The 19,865-nt window shown below is 55.7% G+C and overlaps 1 protein-coding gene across 2 annotated transcripts; it reads right to left on the bottom strand.

Annotated features, from left to right (window-relative positions):
* Positions 1–736: 736 nt before the first annotated feature.
* On the bottom strand, positions 737–19,851 carry OAS3 (2'-5'-oligoadenylate synthetase 3). 2 transcript variants are annotated; one of them, XM_029922690.1, is made up of 16 exons: positions 19,619–19,851; positions 15,911–16,193; positions 14,736–14,911; positions 13,425–13,663; positions 11,843–11,996; positions 11,077–11,421; positions 9,731–10,016; positions 9,239–9,414; positions 8,204–8,454; positions 7,624–7,768; positions 6,729–6,902; positions 5,167–5,452; positions 3,983–4,158; positions 3,290–3,528; positions 2,438–2,585; positions 737–2,286 (listed from the first exon to the last, which is right to left on the bottom strand). In XM_029922690.1, exons 1-16 carry the CDS (start codon positions 19,784–19,786, stop codon positions 2,275–2,277), a joined length of 3,258 nt encoding a protein of 1,085 aa, XP_029778550.1. In that variant the 5' UTR covers positions 19,787–19,851; the 3' UTR covers positions 737–2,274. The 2 variants fall into 2 exon arrangements, with proteins under 2 accessions (XP_029778550.1, XP_029778551.1); XM_029922691.1 differs by lacking the exons at positions 737–2,286; positions 2,438–2,585; positions 3,290–3,528 and having other exon boundaries at positions 4,118–4,204.
* Positions 19,852–19,865: the final 14 nt, after the last annotated feature.

Here is a 19,865-nt window from a genome sequence, read left to right on the forward strand (position 1 = left end):
CCGGGTTCATAGTCAGCAAGGTGAGTCTAAGAAGGCGTTATGAACACCAGGTGCCCTCAGCAGGTGCCCCAGGGTAGCCCGGGGAGGAGCGGGCTCTGCCCGGAGCCTCGGCCGCCCGCCGCAGCCCCCGGGGAGCACAGGAACTGCTCTCCATCACGGTCTCCAAGAATGGCCTGGAGAGGGGAAGGCTCTTCCCAGCCCCGTCTGCATCCCTGTCGTGGTTCATGTCGCCCCCACCCAGTTCCTATGTGAAAGCCCCAATCCCAGGGGGCGGTGCAAGGAGGTGGAGTCTTCGGGAGGTGAGGGGGTGTTGAGGGGGGACCCTCACAAACGGGATCAGTGCGCTAGGACCCAGGAAGTGTGCAGCCGGACAGCGCTCTTAGCAGAGCCCAGCGTGCTGACTTCCAGCCCCGAGAGCTTCCAGAAATGCATTTCTGTTGTGGATAAGCCCGTCCGGTCTGCGGCGCTCTGTTAGAGCAGCCCAAACGGACTCAGCACCCGACCAGCAGTGCCCAGCGGTGGGCCCCCGAGCGTCAGGCTATCTGAGACAGTCGGGGGGCGGGGAGGGGGTGCCTGGTGGCTCCTTCCCCTCTGCCTCCTCCTGGTCCCCCCTCTGGGATGGCCACCCCCTCACCCGCCCCCAGCACACAGCGCACGTGCTGTCCCAGACCCCGGCTCCCAGCGCAGGGAATCCCTTCCTCCCAGCCCTGCAGGCAGCGCGAGATGAGCCACTCAGTTCCGACGGCCCCGTCACCAGACTTCGGGCTGTAATTCAGATTGCGCTCCAGGAGGGAGACAGAAGGTGTCTCCCTGCAGAGCAGGAGGCTGGCCCGTCCCGAGAGATGCCTGTGGCTGCCGGAGCCCACGTTCTGGGTCTGGCCCCAGCTCTGTGGGCGTGAGGCAGTGACCTGGTGACAGTGTTACTGGTGGTGGCGGCAGCTCTCTGACCTCTGATTCAGCCACCGGGTTTAATCTTGAAATCATCAGTGCCGTCATGGTCCTCGCCTTCCACTCCTCCAGGCTGTCCAGGGACTTTAGATGGAATGCCTTCCGGCTTACGATGCTTGGACTACTTCCTGTTTTCTGGGCTGTGCCTGGACTAAGAGGGACAGCCGTTGGCCTGGAGGTCAGGGGCGCCGCCTGCAGGGACACGGCAGATTCACTCTGGAGGGCAGAGACAAGCGGGCCGGCACTGCTGTTTGGCCACTGGCTGGCCGGAGAATCCCACTGGCGGTGTCCCAGCAGATCGGGAGAGAAGACAGGAGCCCAGTAAAATTTCAAGAAGGCAAACAGGGCATGGCCTCAAGGTGTGCAAAGGGGGTAGAAACTAAGGCTCCAGCCAAAAGGCATTCAGTCAGGTGTCCCGTGGGAGGGATTGCACGTCCCCACTTCTGTCTGTTGCAGACAAAACCCAGCCGATCTGGGCATGCTCTCCTGCCGGTGGCCAAGCTCAGAAAACTCAATAGCCCAGCCGTAGGCGGATGGCCTGTGCGAGTCCTGATTCCTGCATGGGGGCCAGACATTGCTAATCCATCACCGCACTCATGCCACCGCTTTCCCCTACTGCGTCCATGGCAGACATCACTAGTTGAGTAGGGCACTCTTCTCAGGTAGGTGGCCATTCTTCAGAATCCTCCAGAGCACAGGGCTCCAGGCAGCCACACCCAGTGTACCGTGGCTGACACTTGGCATGAAGACTGCCATCTCTGTGATAAGTTGTTGGGCTGGGGAAGAAGGAGAGGCCACTGGGAGGCTGGGGTTGGGTTTCAGCAGGAGATGTGAACTGATGCGGAGGGCAGAGAAGCCGGGATGGAGGACAGCCTCGGGGGGGAAGGGCGGGAGGCAGTGTGGGTGCAACGGTACCTGCCTGAGAGGAGACTCACGGCAGTGACAGGCTGGCACCAGGCTGCTGCCAGCCCATGGCCACGGGAGGAGGGGGCAGGGTGGCCCTGTAGTGGCCAGTGCCCCTCTGACCCAAGGCGGTGCCTGATAAAACTCAGCCTCCTCAGAGCAGGAGGAGGGCACGGGGTGGGAAGGCAGGGATAGGAGCTGGGAGGCTGGACAGAGGAGGAGCGGACGCACTGAATCCATCTCTCTTCTCTCTCTCTCTCAAGCGCGCACGCACACACGTGCACACATGCACACACACACACACACACACACATCTGGCTGGTGACCCGAGGTCTCTCACGCTGAGGGCTGGTGTCCATCCCATCATCTGGTACAAACACGGCCTTCTGGTGTCCTACCTCCGGCCTGTACAAATCCTGGCCTTCACACAGCCGGCTGGGGGGAGGTGACAGAAGAAAAGGTTCTAACTTTCCTAGAGAAGCAGAGACCAAGGGACAGCCCCAGAGAGGTACGGGGCCCCCTCCGGCAGGAGTCAGGGCCCCCCCCAGTGAAGGGTGCGCCCTGCTGCCCCCCACCGCTTTCTTACCTTCACTGGCCATGGCTGGATGGGGGTGCCGTCCCGGCCCACGCAGCACAGGGCAGACGTGCAGGCTGCCGCTTCCTGGGCCAGCAGGTCCCAGCGAGCATTGTGGCCCAGGTTGCCTGTCGGGTCAGCCGGATCCAGGATGATCGGCCTGCAATTCCCATCAGGGTCAGTCTGATCCCTGGCAACATCTGGGTGTCCTTCTGTGGGACTGGTCGGGACTGTTCTCCATTTCCCAACCTCCGTACAGGCCACCTCTCCCTGCTGCATCCCAGGCAGACATTACTAATCAATCACCGTGTCCAGTGGGGGCACTCGCACCCCTTCAGCATGCAGCAGGCATTGTTAATTAATCTCGGGACTCGTTCTACCAGTCTCCTGCCCTACGCCGCCGTCACCCGCTGACTGGAGGAGATGCATCGTGAGTTTGGGAAGGCGTCTGCACCATTTCAAGGGAGGCAAAATCCCAAAGGAGCTGCTCATGTTACGTGCTGGGCTCCGAGGTAGGGTTGGCACATTTAACACACATACATAGAGAATGCCCAGTTAAATTGGAATGCTGGGTAAACGTCAATGTGTCCCAAGTATGGGACATATAGCACAGGGCATACATATACTAACAAGTTATTCACTATGTATCTGAAATTCAAACTCGACCTGGAGTCTTACATCTCACCCGGCCACCAGGGGACCAGGACAAGGAGTGCCCGTCCTAGAGGTGCTCAGGCTGTCCCTTTTGCAAGGAGCTCAGTTCCAGGGAGAGGCCTTTGTTCTCTCTGCCCCGAGCCCTGAGGAAGTGGGAAGAGCGAGGGGCCCCGGATCTGAGACCCTGTGACACGGAAGGTGGGCCAGAACCTGGGTTTCTGGAGCTGCCGGCTCAGGAAGTCCCTGACAGTCTTGTCCTTGCTGTCGTAGTTGATGGTCCAGTAGATGCAGAGCTCGCGGTACCGGCCCACCAGCTCCAGGACGGTGCGGAAGCCCTGCGCCATGTTGAACTGGGGGTCGTGGCCGGCCTGCTCCCACACGTACACCGTCAGGAGCTCCAGCCCGTGCTGGGGGGGCAGGGAGCCTTTCCCCTTGGGCATCTTCTTGCACTGGGGAATAAATGAAAGGGGATGTGTTGGTTCCCACTGGTGACGAAGAGGGACAGGGGGCACCAGAGCCACCAGACCACCCCAAGCTTTTACTGAGCACGTCCAAGGGTCTGATGCCCGGCCGTGCGTTATCCCATCAAATGCTGTGATGTCCTGACACCGACCCTCGGTTAAGGATAAGCAAACCAAGGTCCCAGAGCTAGGAAATGTTCTCCCAGGGCTCTGGCCAGGGCTGCGCCGCCTGCTCCAGGGGGGCCACACCACCTCCTCCAGGGAGGACGCCCGCCTCCTCCAGGGGGGATGCCTGCCTCCTCCAGGGGGGCCACGCTGCCCCCTCCAAGGGGGATGCCCGCCTCCTCCAGGGGGGCCACGCTGCCTCCTCCAGTGGGGACGACCGCCCTCTCCAGGGGGGACGCTGCCTCCTCCAGGGAGGACACCCGTCCTCGGGCCGAACCTGCTGGTACCAGTGCTTCACCAGTCGGATCAGACTCTTGAGCTTGGTGGGGCGAGAGGCAATGAAGTCCCGCTGCAGCTCCGTGAAGCAGGTGGAGAACTCGCCCGCGTTGTGGTAGCTGTGGATGAGGTCGACGTAGACTTGAGAGGCGGGCTTGCTGCCGGGGCCCAGCTGGCCTGGGGACAGGGGGAGGCCACCATCAGCTCATTTTCCAGAATCCTCCTGGGGCCAATGGAGAAAGGACTTCCAGGGTCATTGCCTGCATGGGCTGTCTGGGACCCACGGCGGTGGGGAGGGGGGCACGGGAGGTTTCAGCTGGGACCTGGCATTAAATCCCTGGTGGGAATCTTACTGTCCTTCCTGCCCCCTTCAGCCCATCTGGTTAGCTGCCATGAAGAAGTCTCGGCTGGGTGCTGACACATCTTTAGCGGCTCCTGGACATTTGCTCATCCCTGTCTAACAAAGGGAGGGCCCCGGTCTCCGAGCCTCCCGTAGGGAAGAGGACTGCGTGTGGTGAGCATTGTTCATTCTCTGGATTCACTGACTTCACCCTATTCCTTGATGTCCAAGCACTGCTGCGTTCTGAACTGAGGGACCGTGTAGATCCAGACACACCTCTGGAGGTGTCCCTCCCCTGTTACTTGTTTCCCAAACCGCAGGAACCAAGTTCATTCAAATACGGGGCATGCCCTCGCTCTGCAAACTTCCCAATGCAAACGCAGAACTGAACAGATACAAAGGGATCTGTGTTTGTTTTGTTCAGGGGTTTATCCTTGGTGCCGCAGGAAGGATGCCGGACACACACTCGGTGCCCCTACTGACTGAACGGTCCTCGGGTCCGTGGAAGGTGGAGGGAGCGCACGGAGACACTCCAATACTCGCACTGTCAGGTGAAGACACTGGGGCTCAAGGTAGGGAATTCCCTTGCTCAAGGTCATCCATCATGCTGAGAGTAGGACCCAGCCCAGGGCCACCGTTAGATCACGTAGAGCTATTGTGTGAACTGGAAAAGCGTGTCCTTCTCTCCAGATGCTTTGCAGGAAGGTGGTGAGAAACGTACACATGTACAATGCCTACCCTGTAAACATGCGTGATCTGGTTGTGCAGTGCAAACCTCTACTACTGTCCCTAGCAGACCTGCCTCTGTGTTTCCCCCCTCTCAAGACTATGCTTGGGTACCTCACCTAAGGCGTTAAAGGCTGGCAGCACGTCAAAGTCCACACTCTGATCCAGCATCGTCTGGGACATCAGGGAGAAGCTCAACACGCGGGAATTCTCCCACTTGGGGATCTCGAACTTCACCTCGAACTGCATCTCCTGCTGACACGCCTCCAGCTGGGCTCGGATCTCTGAGATGATCTCAGCCCGCCTGTTCCCTTGTTCGGTGAACTGGCCGAAGCAACTGAGGAACACCACTAGGTCAGCATCCGAGCGGCCTTGCAGAGCTGTGCCTTTGGCTAGAGAGCCGCCCTGGAGAGGACATGGAGGCAACCTGAGCCCTGCAGGACGGCGCGATGTCCTCCTGCTGAGGCCCGCGGGGTCAGGAACTTGCTGTGTGACCTTGGGCAAGTCACCCAGCCTCTGTGTCTTCCCTCTTTAATATGAATTTAATACGTAGTGTGGTTACGAAAAACAGAAATGGGCAAGATGTTAAGTTTAAACCCTTCAACGAATGCAAACGTTCCCATTCCATCAGGTTTGGGGGCGGGGAGGGATTTGAGAGACTTATTTATTTTTTTGGCCTGTGGTTCTCAAGCCTGTTTGTCCTAGGAGTGCTTTAACAACTGACTGATGTAAGGCTCTTGTGACCTCGTGACTGTGATTTAATTGGTCTGGGAGGGGGCCGGGGCATCCTTCGAATTTTTTAAAGTCTCCCTGTGATTCTAAGTGAAGCCACAGCGACAGCCAGGGAGCCAGGTTACCATCTTTAAGTGGTATGGATGGAGAAGGTAAGGATCAGAGAGGGGAAAGTATTAGCCTGAGGCCACACAGCAAATCACCAGGCCGGGGATTTTTCATTGGCTGACCCTGTGCTGATAATCTTCTAAAGCTAACCTGGGTCTCACTTGTGATTTTGGTTGTGGACTGAGGCTGTGTCTGGTGCAGTAGGTAATGTGACTTTTCATACCCCCCCAGCAACCCTTCTGCCTTCTAGGATCAGCATCCTGGTTTTCTTTGGATGAGTCACATCTCCCTCACAATCAGGTCCACGTGGAGCTGACTCGATCATAGAGCCAGGCTTGGCCGGTCAGAGCATGGTGTCGCCCTAGCTCAGTGATTAGTTTGGGGATGGGTCTATAACCTGAGTCAGCCAATGAGACTCAATTCCAAGACTTATTTGAATTTTGAGAAAAAAGAATCCCCCTTTCCGGAAGCTTAGAGATGCCAAGAACCATCACATGGAAAGAGCTTGTCCAAAACAGAAGACAGCAGAGCCAAGAGCTGAGGTAAAAAAGCTGAGTCTTGATGATTCTGCATGGGCTCCTGGATCTAGCTGTACCTGATGGTGGACAACTCCAGGGCTTTACATTTACATCAGCCAATGTATTCCTTTTGTTCCTCCTTTTGAGTTGGCTGCCACAAGCAACCAAAAGAGATTTGTTGGGTCCTCCCACGGCCACCCACCTACAGCCACGCTCTGGTTTCTCTTCCACATTCAGCCTGCACTGATTGTTGTACAGACACAGACTGGGAGAGGTCACCAGCCTGCAGGACCCTCCTTGCCCACAGCTCTCTGGGGACTCACCTTGACCACCTTGAGCACTTTGGTGGAAGAATTCCGGAAGCAGTTTTCCTTCAGGAATGAGCAGATGGTATTGACGGCCTGGTTCACCTGAGCCAAGAAGTGGCGGCTGGGCTGCAGGAACTCACTGATGAACTTGTCAAGGTCCCCCGCTGGCGTTTGGTGAAGGAGAGCGGGCTACGGAAAGAATCCAGGCAGGGCCCGCTTGAGACGGGCCTCCCTCTGAACGCCCAGGCCCTGACTCCCCACATCTATGAGGCTGAGGCCCCCCACTATCTCCCGTATCCCTTTTCCTGCTCAGCCGGTTGGCAGGTCTATGTGGTGGCACCAGAAGGACCTGAGCTCACGTTCTGGTTCCACCACCAACACACAGCCTCTGTTTCCCCATCTTTAAATGGGGGCACCAGCAAGGCTCATGCCTCAGTGGCTTGTCTGGAGCATGAAGCACTGGTTATGAGATCCTGTTGAAAAATAGCAAATGCAGTACAATCATACCCTTTGGGAGCTGGCTATCGTCTGAAGCGGGTTCCCCAGAAGCAGAATTGGTGGTGGGGGTTCTCATGCGTGGGTTAACGGGGGCGGTGCTGGCAGGAGAAGGGGAGTGAGGGAAGCAGGAGAGGGTGGGAGAAGCAGCCAAGCAAGGCTCCTGCTGGAGAAAGCTTTCTCCCGATCCTGCCGAGAGCTCTGGACTAAGAATTGCTGGTCTCACCTTACAACACGGGCAGGTTTTTGGTGCCCCACGTCACTGAAGCGCTAGCTGGGACGGAATGACAGGGGTCCCTGCCGTAAGCCGGCAGCAGCAGACACTCCCGCAGCGGGGGATGCATGCAGTGGCAGGGAAAGGGGGTCTGGGAGGGGGCCCCAGCTGCATTCGCCACCCCAGGGACTCCCCTCTTACCATCACATCCCAGGGCTGCACAGACGTCCCCTGTCTATTCCTAAAGCAGGCCTGTGTCTCCAGAGCAGCTGCTTCCTGGGCCAACAGCTCCCAGCTGCCCTGGCCCACATTCCAGGTGGGGTCAGCAGGGTCCAGGAGCAGGGGCCTGGGAGGCAGAGTGGATGGGCAGGCAGGTGGGGAAGGCGAGAATCAGTGAAGAGTGGGGGTGGGGGGTGGGGGGGGCGTGGGAGGGACCAGGAAAGGGTATGGGGGCTGGGGAGAAGAAGAAGAACGTCAGGACCTTAGGGCTGGCCCAATCTCTCCCAAGCACAGTAGGGTTCCCACCTGGCTGCTTGGGTAAGAAGGTATTAGGTGACCCCTCAATTTCAGAAATGATATTTTATTGTGTTAATGACACTGGCTCTGACTTCTCTGGGGCTCCTGGTGTCCATACTGCTTCAGCGAAGAGTCCAGAAGGAAGCAGAGCGAGGAGTGGGGTAGGGGCACCTAGATCCCTGCCTGGGTCGCTCCTGGATGCGGTGACTCCAGGGTGACTGTGGGGGGAGGGGAAAGGATGATGTGGGGCATCGAGGGTCTGTACCTGGGTTTCTGAAGCTGGCCAAGAAGGTGTGTTCTGATAGATGGGTCCTCAAAGTTATAGTTGACCGTCCAGTAGACACAGAGCTTCTGGTGCTGCTGGACGAGCCCTAGGACCGTCTTCAGGCCTTCAGCCATGTTGAAAGAATCATCCCTGCAGCCCTGCTCCCAGGCGAAGATGGTCAGGAGCTCCAGGGCGTAGACGGGGGGCAGGGAGGCACTGGCAGGCTGCTGTCTTTTGTTCTGAGCTGCGACCTATGTCACCCAAGGCCAGTCAAAGAATGGGAGAGGGTGAGCATCCACGATGAGCTAAGCATGGCCCTGTGTACTTAGAGGGGGAGGGGAATATAAAAACAAAATGCTTTTCATTTTACCGGACAAAATAAAACCCTTTTTGTTTTATAGGTGTATACACAGAGGTCAGGGAGTGGGTGTAGGTAGGGACTTGTCCAAGATCACACAGTGAGACTAACAATCTCAGACTTGATCTTTGCCCGTAGTCTCTCCATCAAGGGTGTTTGGGGTGGTTGTACAGGAATGGGGGCTGCGGTAAATTCAGCTTGGTATCCTAACACCTGGCTCAGCAGATGTTTGAGAGTGAGTACACGAACGCGAGTGCATTCAGATAAGTGTTCTAGTAAAGGAGCTCTGGAGGAGGCTCCGGGTTTATTTAGAACAACTCCTACACGAGACAGTGATGGTGGAACAGCATAAGCCAGGGCCTGGGGGTGGGTGAGAACAGGGACTCCACTAGCAGTGTGAGGAGTGAAGAGAACCAGAGGAGCTGGAGATGGATGGTGAACCCCAGCCACAAGAAATCAGCATTTGGAGCTGGATGGAGAAAAAGATTTTCTTTCAGCCAGGGACTTCCGGTCTGGACAGGAAGTGGAGGATGGAGGAGGTGGACCTTCTACTTGGGATGGCCAATAAGAAGTTGAAGGAAGGGAGACGTCTGCCCAGGGAAGGAGCTGATTGGCTGAGGCAGATGCCAGGATAGCAGCTACTTCCTGGGAGGAGCGAGGGGGTTCGGAGGCTTCACCTGGTAGTACCAGTGCTTCACGAGCAGGATCAGGTTCTTCAGCTTGGCTGGACGAGTGTTCACAAAGTTCCTCCGCAGCTCTGCGAAGCAGGCCGCGTGCTCGCCCCCCTGGCAGCCGCTGTCGAGGAGGCTGGAGTAGACCCGGGGCGCAGGTTTGGCGCCAGAGCAGAGCTGCCCTATGGAAATTTGAAATAATCTGAGTGCTTAGCTCTAACGAAGACACCAGCATGTCCCAACCCGCCACTCACCAGCCTTTATTAATATTTTAATTGTGGATCATAGCACTGTGATCCATAATACACTGGTTACAACATGGACTAGCCATCAGAACTTTTTCTTTTTTGTTTTTATTAAGCACCAAGTATGTGCTGGGTGCTTTTTAGTAATTTCCACCAGTCCACCCAGTAACTATGCAAGGTGGGCGATCTCGACTCCAGGCATAGCGGGTTAAGGGAATTCATCTCCAAGGCACAGGTTGGAGGCACCCCTCACCCACGGCATCAAAGACGGGCAGCAGGCTCACGTCCACCCAGCTTTCTGAGGTCCCGGATACCAATTGCAAGTGCAAGGCCCCGGGTGCGGTCTGTTCAGGAAAACTGAGGCTCAGGCCTGGGACTGGGTCCTGCCACCAGGATTCCAGCTGTGCCCGAATCTCATCAAGGATCTCCCGGCGGCGGCGGGCCTTTTGGTCCCCGTAGTCCTTGAAGCAGTTGAGGAAAATGACGAGTTCGGCATCACAGTAGCCCCTCAGGTCTGTGCCCCGGCCAAATGAGCCCCCCTGCAGAGGATGGAACATCTCAGACCCACGACTGTCCCTGAGCTCAGGAATCAGACTATGTATCCCCGCTGCAGCCGACACCACTCCGTCACTGATGTCGGGTCCAGGGACGCTGTGACAGAGGCACAAGCCCTGTGACCTCTGACTCTTAGAAGCCTGGCAGAGTCAGATTAGGTCTGTCTGTACCTGCCTTCCGACGCTCCAGGCCGCACAAAGTTAGACCAACATGCAACAACAAAATGGGGGGTGCGGTGAAGGGGGCAGGGTTTAATGCTCTTCGCTGAACATCTGCAGCACTTACTGACTGCACATCTGGACCACATGTGGCACGTTGAGCTTCCAGGGCCAACGGACCCTTTGGTTGTGCTCTGCTGGCCTGTTTCCTTCCATCCATCCATCCATCCAACACATTTTTTGAGCACTTACATGTGGTGAGATATGGGAGTACATAAAAGTTACCTGTTCCGGGACTTACATTCTAGCAGGGGGAGAGGAGGGAGGGAGGGACAGTCAGCAAACCACAGCCCCCAGAAAGCGCTTAGGGCCATGTGGAGGCAAACAAAGCAGTAAGGGGATGGGGTGGGGGGCGTGGAAGGGAGGTTGCAGTTGTGAACTGAGCAGTCAGGCTTCCGTGAGACCCTAGAGGACTCAGACCCTAAACTTAAAGGAGGGTGGGGGAAGCCAAGTGGGGAGGGGTGGGGAGGTAGGATTCCAGAAAGGGAAACCAGCCAGTGCAGACTCTGGCCCATGGGTTCAAGAAGGAGCCAGGAGACCAGTGTGGACTAAGTGAGGTTCAGAGAAAGACCAGGGCCAGATCCTACGGACTTCAAAGCCACTATGCTCTGTGAACCCCGGCAAGGTTCTGAGCAGAGAAGGGGAGTGCTCTGTTAGTGGTTTAAAGAACTATCATTAAAAACGACCCCCCCCCCTCCAAAAGCTGGCAGTTTTATACCTCCAGCCACTTGCCCTGCCCGCCCTCAGCGGTGATGCTGGGGGTCCTTCCCCTCCTTGCTGTGGGGCCCCAGGAGGGTCCCATCGGCGTCCCCACCCATTGACTCACCTTGCTGACTCTCGACGCCTTGTGGACACACTTCTCGCGGAGGCAACACAAGATGACATCAATGGCCTTGGCGACCTGCTTCTGGAACTGGGGGTCCGGTTTCAGGTGGTCCTGGATGAAGCGGTCCAGGTCCTTGGGGCCGATGCAAGACAGATCCAAGGCCATCCCCAGAGTGCAGGGGGTGGTGCTGGCTGCCCCCGAGGGGCCGGGAGCTGGGCGAGAGGGCTGTCCATTCCCTGCCATCCGCCGCATGGCGTTGAGACTGTTGCTGTCCTTAGCGGTCCCTTGGGCAGAGTCTCGCCGGATGGGGTGGTCTAAACCTGAGCAGCCAGCACATGGAAGGCCCTGGAAGTGCGTTGAAGGAGCGGTCTTACATGTGAAGAGGTTTCTCCAGCCCTTCTCTCACCAGCCCCCTCCTGTTGTGCGGTCAGGGAGACTGAGACTCCGAGAGGGACAGTGAGGGTCACCACTAGCACATAAGGCGCCTTTGTGCAGATTAGAAAAAGGTGCCTTCCCAGACGGGATGAATTATAAAAAGGTCCCTGTTGCCGGGGGGACACAGTGTGCAAACAGCCGATAGCACCAACAGAAAGGTCCCTCCAGCAGGCTCAGCTTGGTGATCAGGCAGTTTTACATGCCTGCAGCCCCCACTTTTCAACTCTGTCCCACAGCCCATGGCCCCAGCACACAGTAGATGCTCAGGAAACACCGAGTGAATTAGGTGTGGTTTTACACCTAACAGGGATCCTGGGAGCCCGTCACTTACGGGCCCCTCCCAGGGCTGCACAGCGCCCCCTGCTGCCTGCAGAAAACACGGGTGCTCAGAGCAAGACTCTGCCTCTCGGGCCAGCAGATCCCAGTGCCACGCTGCTCCGTTCCCCACGTCCCACGTGGGGTCAGCCGGGTCCAGGATCACCGGCCTGCAAATCCAGAGGGACGAGAGGGTTCTGGTGAGCAAGACGGTCAAGATCAGGGGCTCCGAGGTCAAGCAGACCTGGTTCCAAGTCCAGCTCTTCTACTTTCCCACTGTGTGAGCTCGGGTGGATGACTTAACCTCTGAGCCTCAGTTACCTTTGGTGGGCTGTCGTGGGGATTAAGTGGGAGCAATGACCCTCAACTCTGGCTGCACGTGAGAATCATCAGATAAGGAGGATCCACCCCCAGGGACTCAGAGTTACCCCCACGACTTAGCAATTTTACTCCTACGTGTGTGTCCTGCGGTGCGTCTGCACCGAAATGCACATACGAGACTGTTCAGAAGAGCCTTATGGTCACAGCCGCAGACTGGAAACGCCCATATGTCCACGAGGAGCGGGACGGAAAGCATACGGTGATCAAGTCACACAATGCAAATACTATGCTCAGCCACAGAAAACAGTAAGGACGATAAACAAGTATGCGCAACTGTATGGACGGACGGCAAACACTTAACGCCGAGAAAGAGATGCCAGACATGAAAGTATGTGCCGTATGAATCTGTTTCAGTAAGATTTTAAAACAGGGACTGTCATGGTGACACAACAGGGTCACCTCTGGGATGTCACTGACTGGAAGAGATAAAAGGGAAGTTCCTGAGGTGCTGGAAAGGTTCTCCCTTGACCTGGTGGGCTTTTCACGGGTACGTTTACGCTATAGAAAGGCATCAAAATGTGCACCCTGGGTGAGTATGCTGTATGTCGCTAAAACGTTCTCATGTAAAATATGTTCACACAAGAAAAGTCCTTTTTTAACATTTAGTTTTGAAAGAGAGAGAGAGAGAGAGTGCTAGCAGCAAAAGGGGCAGAGAGAGAGGGAGACACAGAACCCAAAGCAGGCTCCAGGCTCCGAGCTGTCAGCACAGAGCCTGACATGGGTTTCAAACTCACAAACTATGAGATCATGACCTGAGCTGAAGTTGCCGCTTAACTGACTGAGCCACCCAGGGCCCCTTAAGCACCTGGGTGGCTCAGTCAGTTACGCATCTGACTTAGGTTCAGGTCATGATCTCGTGGTTCGTGGGTTCGAGCCCCGCATTGGGCTCTGTGCTGACAGCTCAGAGCCTGGAGCCTGTCTTTGGATTCTGTGTTTCCCTCTCTCTCTGACCCTCCCCCGCTCACACTGTCTCTCTCTCTCTCTCTCAAAAATAAATAAAACATTAGAAAAAAATTCTTTAAAAAAAAGAAAAATCTTTTTAAAAACTCCCCTGAGTGACTGTAATTTCCCTCTGGAGCTGAATCCACTGAATTAGGAAGTGCATGCGCAGCGTGTGGCTTTGGCCCCCACACAGGCCTCAGGAGACCTGTTTTATCATTGGTAATTACCTCCCACAGCCCGAGCCAGGAGAGCGGGTGGGGGGCGCTGGGAGGTACCTGGGTCTCTCAAGCTGGTACCCCAAGAACTGTCTGACCGCAGGGTCCTCGAAGCCGTAGTTGAGGGTCCAGAAAACACACAGGTGCCGATACCGCTGGATCAGGCCCAGGACGGTCCGGAGCCCTTGGGCCAGGCTGAAGGCTTCCTTCCCACAGCCCTGCTCCCAGGCGAAGATGGTCAGCAGCTCCAGGGCGTAGACTGGAGGCAGCTTCTCCCTCCTCACCTCCTCCCTGCACACCTGTGAGAGGGGTGAGTGGAGGGGAAAGAGAGCACTCCCTGGAGAACTTTGCTGGACCTCTCAATCTCTGGGGGGCTCGGTCTCTGGGGGACCAGAGCCCACAGGGACACAGGTGAAGCCTGGGGCGAGATGCTGTGTTCCAGGAACTACCTGGCATTTTGCATTTGCCATCGCTCCTGGAGTTTTGACAAAGTCGCAAGCTCATATGTGGTTCAAGCCTCTAGGATTGGGGAGCAGTCGGAGAGGGGCCAGTGGGTGGGCAGTCTGAGGCTGCTACTCACCCTCCAGCTGAGGGAACGGGAGAACTTCCCGGGGTCACACAGCCAGTCAGTGGCTGGACAAGAGCTGCAATCCTGTATCTCCTCATGCCAGACTTGCTCTGTGATGAGTGGTCCAACAGAAAGACCAAGCTGTGTGCCCAAAGATCTTGTGGGGGACCAGTTCCCTCATCTCCAGCACAGGCTGGATATACAACAGTCTATCAACAAACATGAGTGTTTTGCGGGGACGGAGGCTGAGGTGGGAAGTGTACAAAGGCCACATGACTTTGCACCACAAATAAAATATTCCAGATTCAAAGCCCTGAACCCACATGAAAAGGAAACCTTGAAACCTTCTGGAAGGAAACATGGAAGAAGAATTTTAGAAAGTCAGGAGGAGGCAAAGCCTGCTTGCACAGGCCACACCAAGTACAAATCACACCAGGAAAAGATGAACACACCTGATCACATTAAAATCCAAACATTTTCTGGGACCAAAGACCTATGAACAAAACGAAAGTGCAAGCCTCATACTGGGAGAATAGATTTGCATTAAATTAACTCAGTAACAATGAGTGCCCACAATATAAAAAGAGCTCCAATGAACCAACAACAAGAAAACGGCTAACCCTATAGAAAATACACAAATGATATGAACAGGCGATTCCCACAAAGAGAAACACGAACGGCCACGAAATACAAGAAAATATTCTCACGATCGTGAAGTCACAAATCCAGGCAATCCAAGCAGTGCGATTTCACGATCGTGAGAATATTTTCTTGAGCACCAGGACCCCCGGGAACGGCCTCACCTGGCGGTACCAGTGCTTCACGAGCAGGATCAGGTTCTTCAGCTTGGCTGGGCGAGTGTTCACAAAGTTCCTCCGCAGCTCTGCGAAGCAGGCCGCGTGCTCGCCCCCCTGGCAGCCGCTGTCGAGGAGCCTGGAGTAGATCTGAGGCTTGAGTTTGACACTGGAAGTGAGGGGTCCTGTGGGTGTGAAGTCAGCAAGTCAGGAAGGGTTCCGGGGCACAGGATGGAGAAGCAAGAGAAGGGGAGGGATGGTGGAGGGGGGTATCTGCTAGCACGGGGGCTGGAGGATGAGGAAGAGAGCCTGGAGCCTCTCAGGGGGCAGGGAGGGCGGCTCCAGACCCTTCCTTCCAAATGGCCAGGCAGCCCCCAGGGCCAGGCTGCATTCCAAGATGGTTACATGGGAACGTTACTTCCAGCTGAATCAGGAGTACCTAGGGCCCAGCAATTCCTCCCTCCCTGAGGCTCCCTCAGGCAGTACGAAAATGCCACTGTACACACCTTTGATTAATTGGTGCCAGAGGGAAAGGAAACGGTGCCGGAGAAAATGTAAGGCAAAGGATTCTGATGCCTTAGCAGGGATCGTTAATTTCTTTTTAGTGCTTAGGACACACAGGCACTGTGCTGAAAGGCTCACACCGAGTGCCGCGTCTCCCCACCAAAACCCCATCAGGCTAGTGTTCTTCACCTCATTATACAGCCGAGGACGCCGAGGCCCAGAGAAATTCAGTGCTCTGCCCATGGTCATACAGCCGGCCAGCGACGGAGACGGGACTGGGACTTAAAGCCAGCTGCCTTTATGGTAGATGCCTTTGCCGCCACCACCTCCTGTGGGCCTGGCCTCGGGAAAGGAAACGCTCCCCATAATTTCCAGGGTTCTCGACATCGCTTACTTGCTGTGTGACTTTGGGTGAGTTACCGTCCATCTCTGTGCCTCAGTGACCCTCTTAAGTAAAAAGGAAGACAAGACAGTACAGACCTCCTAGGTCTGTTCTGAGGAATTAATGAGACGAAACATGCCGAGTGCTTGGAATAGTGGAGCATTTAGGAAGTAGGAGCGATGTGTAGTCAGGAAATGAGAGCCCAGAGAGGGAGACCCAGGCCACACAGCAGGTGGAAACCCTGCCCTACTCCTAGCGCTCTTGCCCGGGACCCCGGAACCGGTCAGGCGCCCCTCACCCAGAGCGTCGAAGGCGGGCACCAAGCTGACATCCATCCAGTTTTCGAGGTCCGTGGATGCCAGTCGGAAGCGTAGGGCCCTGGCCGTGTCCTGCTTGGGAAACTGAAAGCTCAGACCCGGGATGGGGCTCTGCCACCAGGACTGCAGCAGGGCCTGCATCTCGCTGAGGACCTCTGCTCGGCGAACACCCTGGTCCTCATAGCTCTTGAAGCAGTTGAGGAAGATGACGAGTTCAGAATCGCAGCCGCCCCTCAGAGCTGTGCCCCGGCCAGAGGAGCCGCCCTACGAAGCGAAAAATAATTCAGAACTCTGCACCCTTCGGTTCAGGTGCCCGAAAGGGCTGGCAGGCCACCTGAGTGAGCCAAGTGGGCTGGGAGACTGGGCCACACAGCCCCTGGCATTTGAAGCCGTGCAGAAATGCAGGTCGAGGACAGCCAGCCCCGAGTTTGCAAGAAAGGCATGTTTTATTTATAAATCCATATATTTATTTCTAAATGTTGGCCACTAACTTCAAAAGTTGCTGTTAATTTAAAATTAAAAAAATTTTTTGGGGGCGCTGAGGTGATTCAGTTGTTTAAGTGTCCGACTTTGGCTCAGATCATGATCTCACAGTTTGCAGGTTTGAGCCCCGCATCAGGCTGTCTGCTGTCAGCACAGAGCCTGCTTCAGATCCTCTGTCTCCCTCTCTCTCTGCTCCCCCTTTCTCTCTCACAAATAAACATTAAAAAATTTTTTATTAAAAATGTTGGCGTGGGGCACCTGGGTGGCTTAGTCGGTTAAGCGTCCGACTTCGGCTCAGGTCATGATCTCACTGTTCGTGGGTTCAAGCCCTGCGTTGGGCTCTGAGCTGACAGCTAGCTCAGAGCCTGGAGCCTGCTTCAGATTCTGTATCTCCCTCTCTCTCTGATCCTCCCCTGCTCGCACTGTCTCTGCCTCTCAAAAATAAATTAAAAAACCATGAAAAAAAATTTTAAATAAGTTGGCAAAACAAATTCTGGTTTGCAGAACACATGTTCTCGACCTCTGCCTGGGCTCAGTTCAAAACCATATGACTTGCTGGATGTCTGGGACCTTTCTGACGGGCCTTTCTTTCTGCAAAGCTGTCAGCGGAGGACTTGGGAAAGAAACTCACATAGTCAGAGTCTCTACCCTGTGCCTGACACTCAGTCAAATGTCTGACACCTGTAATCCCACTTTCAGGCAATCCCCCTGGTGTGGTTACATGTGTGACCCTAGGCCGTGAGGCTCAGGGCTGTGAAGTGAGTTAACACAGCCAGAACGAGACGAGAACCAGAGTTAGCCTTCCAAGGGCATCTGTCCCACCAAGTTGGGACCGTGAACTATCCCAACGGTATCTCAGGTTTTGGTTTTTGTTTTTTCACTGCCGGCTCCTCCCCTCGGGAGCTGCCAGTAAAGGGGTAACAGGGCAGAGCAGAGACGGATCGTGAACACTGGACAATTTCCTGCACGTTTTGCACATGACCGTCTCACCGGAGCTCCTTCCCAAGCCTGAGAGGAAGGTACTGTGACTGCTCCCGTGTTATGAACGCGGAAACGAGGAAACTTAAGTGCAGAGAGGTTGCTGGCCAACCCTTGACCCGGAGAGGCACTGGACTTGGAGCCCGGGAGGTCAACTCAGAAGATCAGGCTCTGAGGCTGCATTCTCCCTGCACCCCTTTCCATGGATTAATTCCCTTAAAAAGAGTTTCTATTGTGAGTTGTTTCTAAACCTACACAGAAGAAGAGTGGGTTTTAAAGAAGTCTTTTGCCACATTTGCTCCATTTATTTTTTTATTTAATTTTTTTAATGTTTACTTATTTTTGAGAGAGAGATGAGCAGGGGAGGGGCAGAGAGGGAGGGAGACACAGAATCCCAAGCAGGCTCCAGGCTCTGAGTTGTCAGCACAGAGCCCGATGCGGGGCATGAATCCATGAACCGCAAGATCATGACCTGAGCTGAAATCGGACACTTAACCGACTGAGGCACCCAGGTGCCCCATCTCCTTATGTGTTTTTTAAGGAAATTTCAGCCACTGTGTCATTCTCCCCCCTCCCCACCCCCCCCACCTTTATACACTTTCATGGGCATCTTGAAAATGGCGATCTTCAATGGGGTAAGAGGTACATTTGTCCTGGAGGACGCTTGGCATTGCTGGGAGACATTTTTGGTGGCCACAGCTGGGGCAGGAGAGCCCCTTCACGTTGGCCCTGGTGGTGGAGGGGGCTTCTGACATGACTGGGGGCCCACCACCCCTTTTCTGGTCCAAACAGAAGCCTCAGGCTCATCTCAGCCTTGGAATCGGCCATTCCTCCAAGGAGCCCTTTCAGCAGCGAGCAGCATCTTAAGACTGGAAATGTAGCTCATGGCCCTACCCATTTTTACCACTGTTTCCTTCAAAGCCTTGAATGATCAGAAGGCCATAAGCTAAATTCAACCACAAGAGCTGTTCCAGGCTTTCCAAGAAAGCTAAGGACGCCAGAGCTTTAGAGATTATGTGTGTGTGTTTTAAAAATGTTTTATTTATTTTTGAGAGAAAGAGAGATAGTGTGAGCAGGGGAAGGTCAGAGAGAGAGGGAGACACGGAATCTGAAGCAGGCTCCAGGCTCTGAGCCAGCTGTCAGCACAGAGCCCGATGCGGGACTCGAACCCACGAACCGTGAGATCATGACCTGAGCCAAAGTCAGATGCTTAAGCAACTGAGCCACCCAGGCGTCCCCAGAGCTTTAGAGATTCTTAAACTCTGGCTCCGAAGAAGTTCTTCCTGTCCACCTCAGAGGCAGAAATCTGCCTCCACATTTCCTAGGCTGCAAATCTCTCCTTTTTTCCTACCTCCCAAGCTAAGACTTGGCCCCAGGAAACCACCAGCTGCTCTGGGGCCATCCCCTGCTCCGTGTGTCCACTCCTTCCCAGAGAAGCTCCAAGTCCCGTCCCCTCTACCCCAGCCAGGGACCCTCAAGCCCCCGAGTCCGTGCTGGGGATATAGTAGCTGGGGCCTGTCTCCTCCCTGAGTCCGTGGGCATCCTGAGGTCACAGCGGAAAGGAGGCTTTTAAATGACAAAAAGCGGCCTGGAGCACCCACACCCAGTCCCAGTCTCCTCCCCCTTCATAAAACAGGGGCAAAAATCCCCACCTCACTGAACCTGAGGAGTAAGTGGGATGACTCAGTTATGAGACAGTGTTCATTGTTACTGGGTAGTTGCTCAGTACATGAGGCTCAAAGGGCCATTAGAGAATACTGGTGTTTCTGCATCCCTGGAGTAGGCGCGGTGTGAGGGCTGGAGTCTGTGTGGGCTGGATAAACACTGAGTGCGTGCGTGAATAGACAAGGGAGGCAGCCTGTAAGAGCACAGATGCAAGAATCAAACTACGGGGCTCTGTATCTTGCTGGATCTCTCACAAGCTTGGACCCATTATTTCATCTCTCCGTGCCTCAGTTTCCCACGTTCAGGTGGGGTTAACCGTACCTACTTGGCCAGGCTGTGGTGTGCAGTGTGTTTTCAGGGCACTTAGAACAGCGCTGGCACGTAGCAAGCGTGCTTCCTAAGTGTCCAAGAAATCAATGAAAAGAGCCGATACAGCCTGTCCTGGGCCACATTGCTTGCCGCGGTAATGGACTGCTCCTATTAACAGGTGAGTTTCCCCGTCCCTGCCCCCTGCGTGGCGCCAGGTGAGCCCCCGTCCTCCCCCGCCCCTGCGCTGAGCCTACCTTGGCGATTTTCAGCACCCTCCAAGGCTGGGCAGCGGCGCGCTCCTGCAAGAAGGCGCCCAGGGCGCCCAGGGCGCGCCGCGCAGCACCCACGAACTCGGCGGACGGCTGCAGGCGGCGGGCCACCAGGTTGTCCAGCGCGGCGGCGGGGGTGCGGTACACGTCCATGCCGGCTTCCCTTCGGCGCGGGCTGCTCGCTCCCCGCGGCCCGCAGCGCCCAGACCTAGGCTCGCCCGCCCCCACCCCG

Source organism: Suricata suricatta, chromosome 14 (assembly GCF_006229205.1).
Source record: "Suricata suricatta isolate VVHF042 chromosome 14, meerkat_22Aug2017_6uvM2_HiC, whole genome shotgun sequence".
In the NCBI taxonomy this organism is placed as follows: Eukaryota; Metazoa; Chordata; class Mammalia; order Carnivora; family Herpestidae; genus Suricata; species Suricata suricatta.

Bases quoted from the DNA above. Each gene is read 5' to 3' on its own strand.
- OAS3 (XM_029922690.1), bottom strand. From the start codon at position 19,786: ATGGACGTGTACCGCACCCCCGCCGCCGCGCTGGACAACCTGGTGGCC. The intron at 14,912-15,910 runs GTGAGGGGCGCC...TCACACCCACAG, and splicing joins GCCCGCCTTCGACGCTCTGG to GACCCCTCACTTCCAGTGTC. The intron at 11,422-11,842 runs GTAAGTGACGGG...ACGCACTTCCAG, and splicing joins TGCAGCCCTGGGAGGGGCCC to GGCCTTCCATGTGCTGGCTG.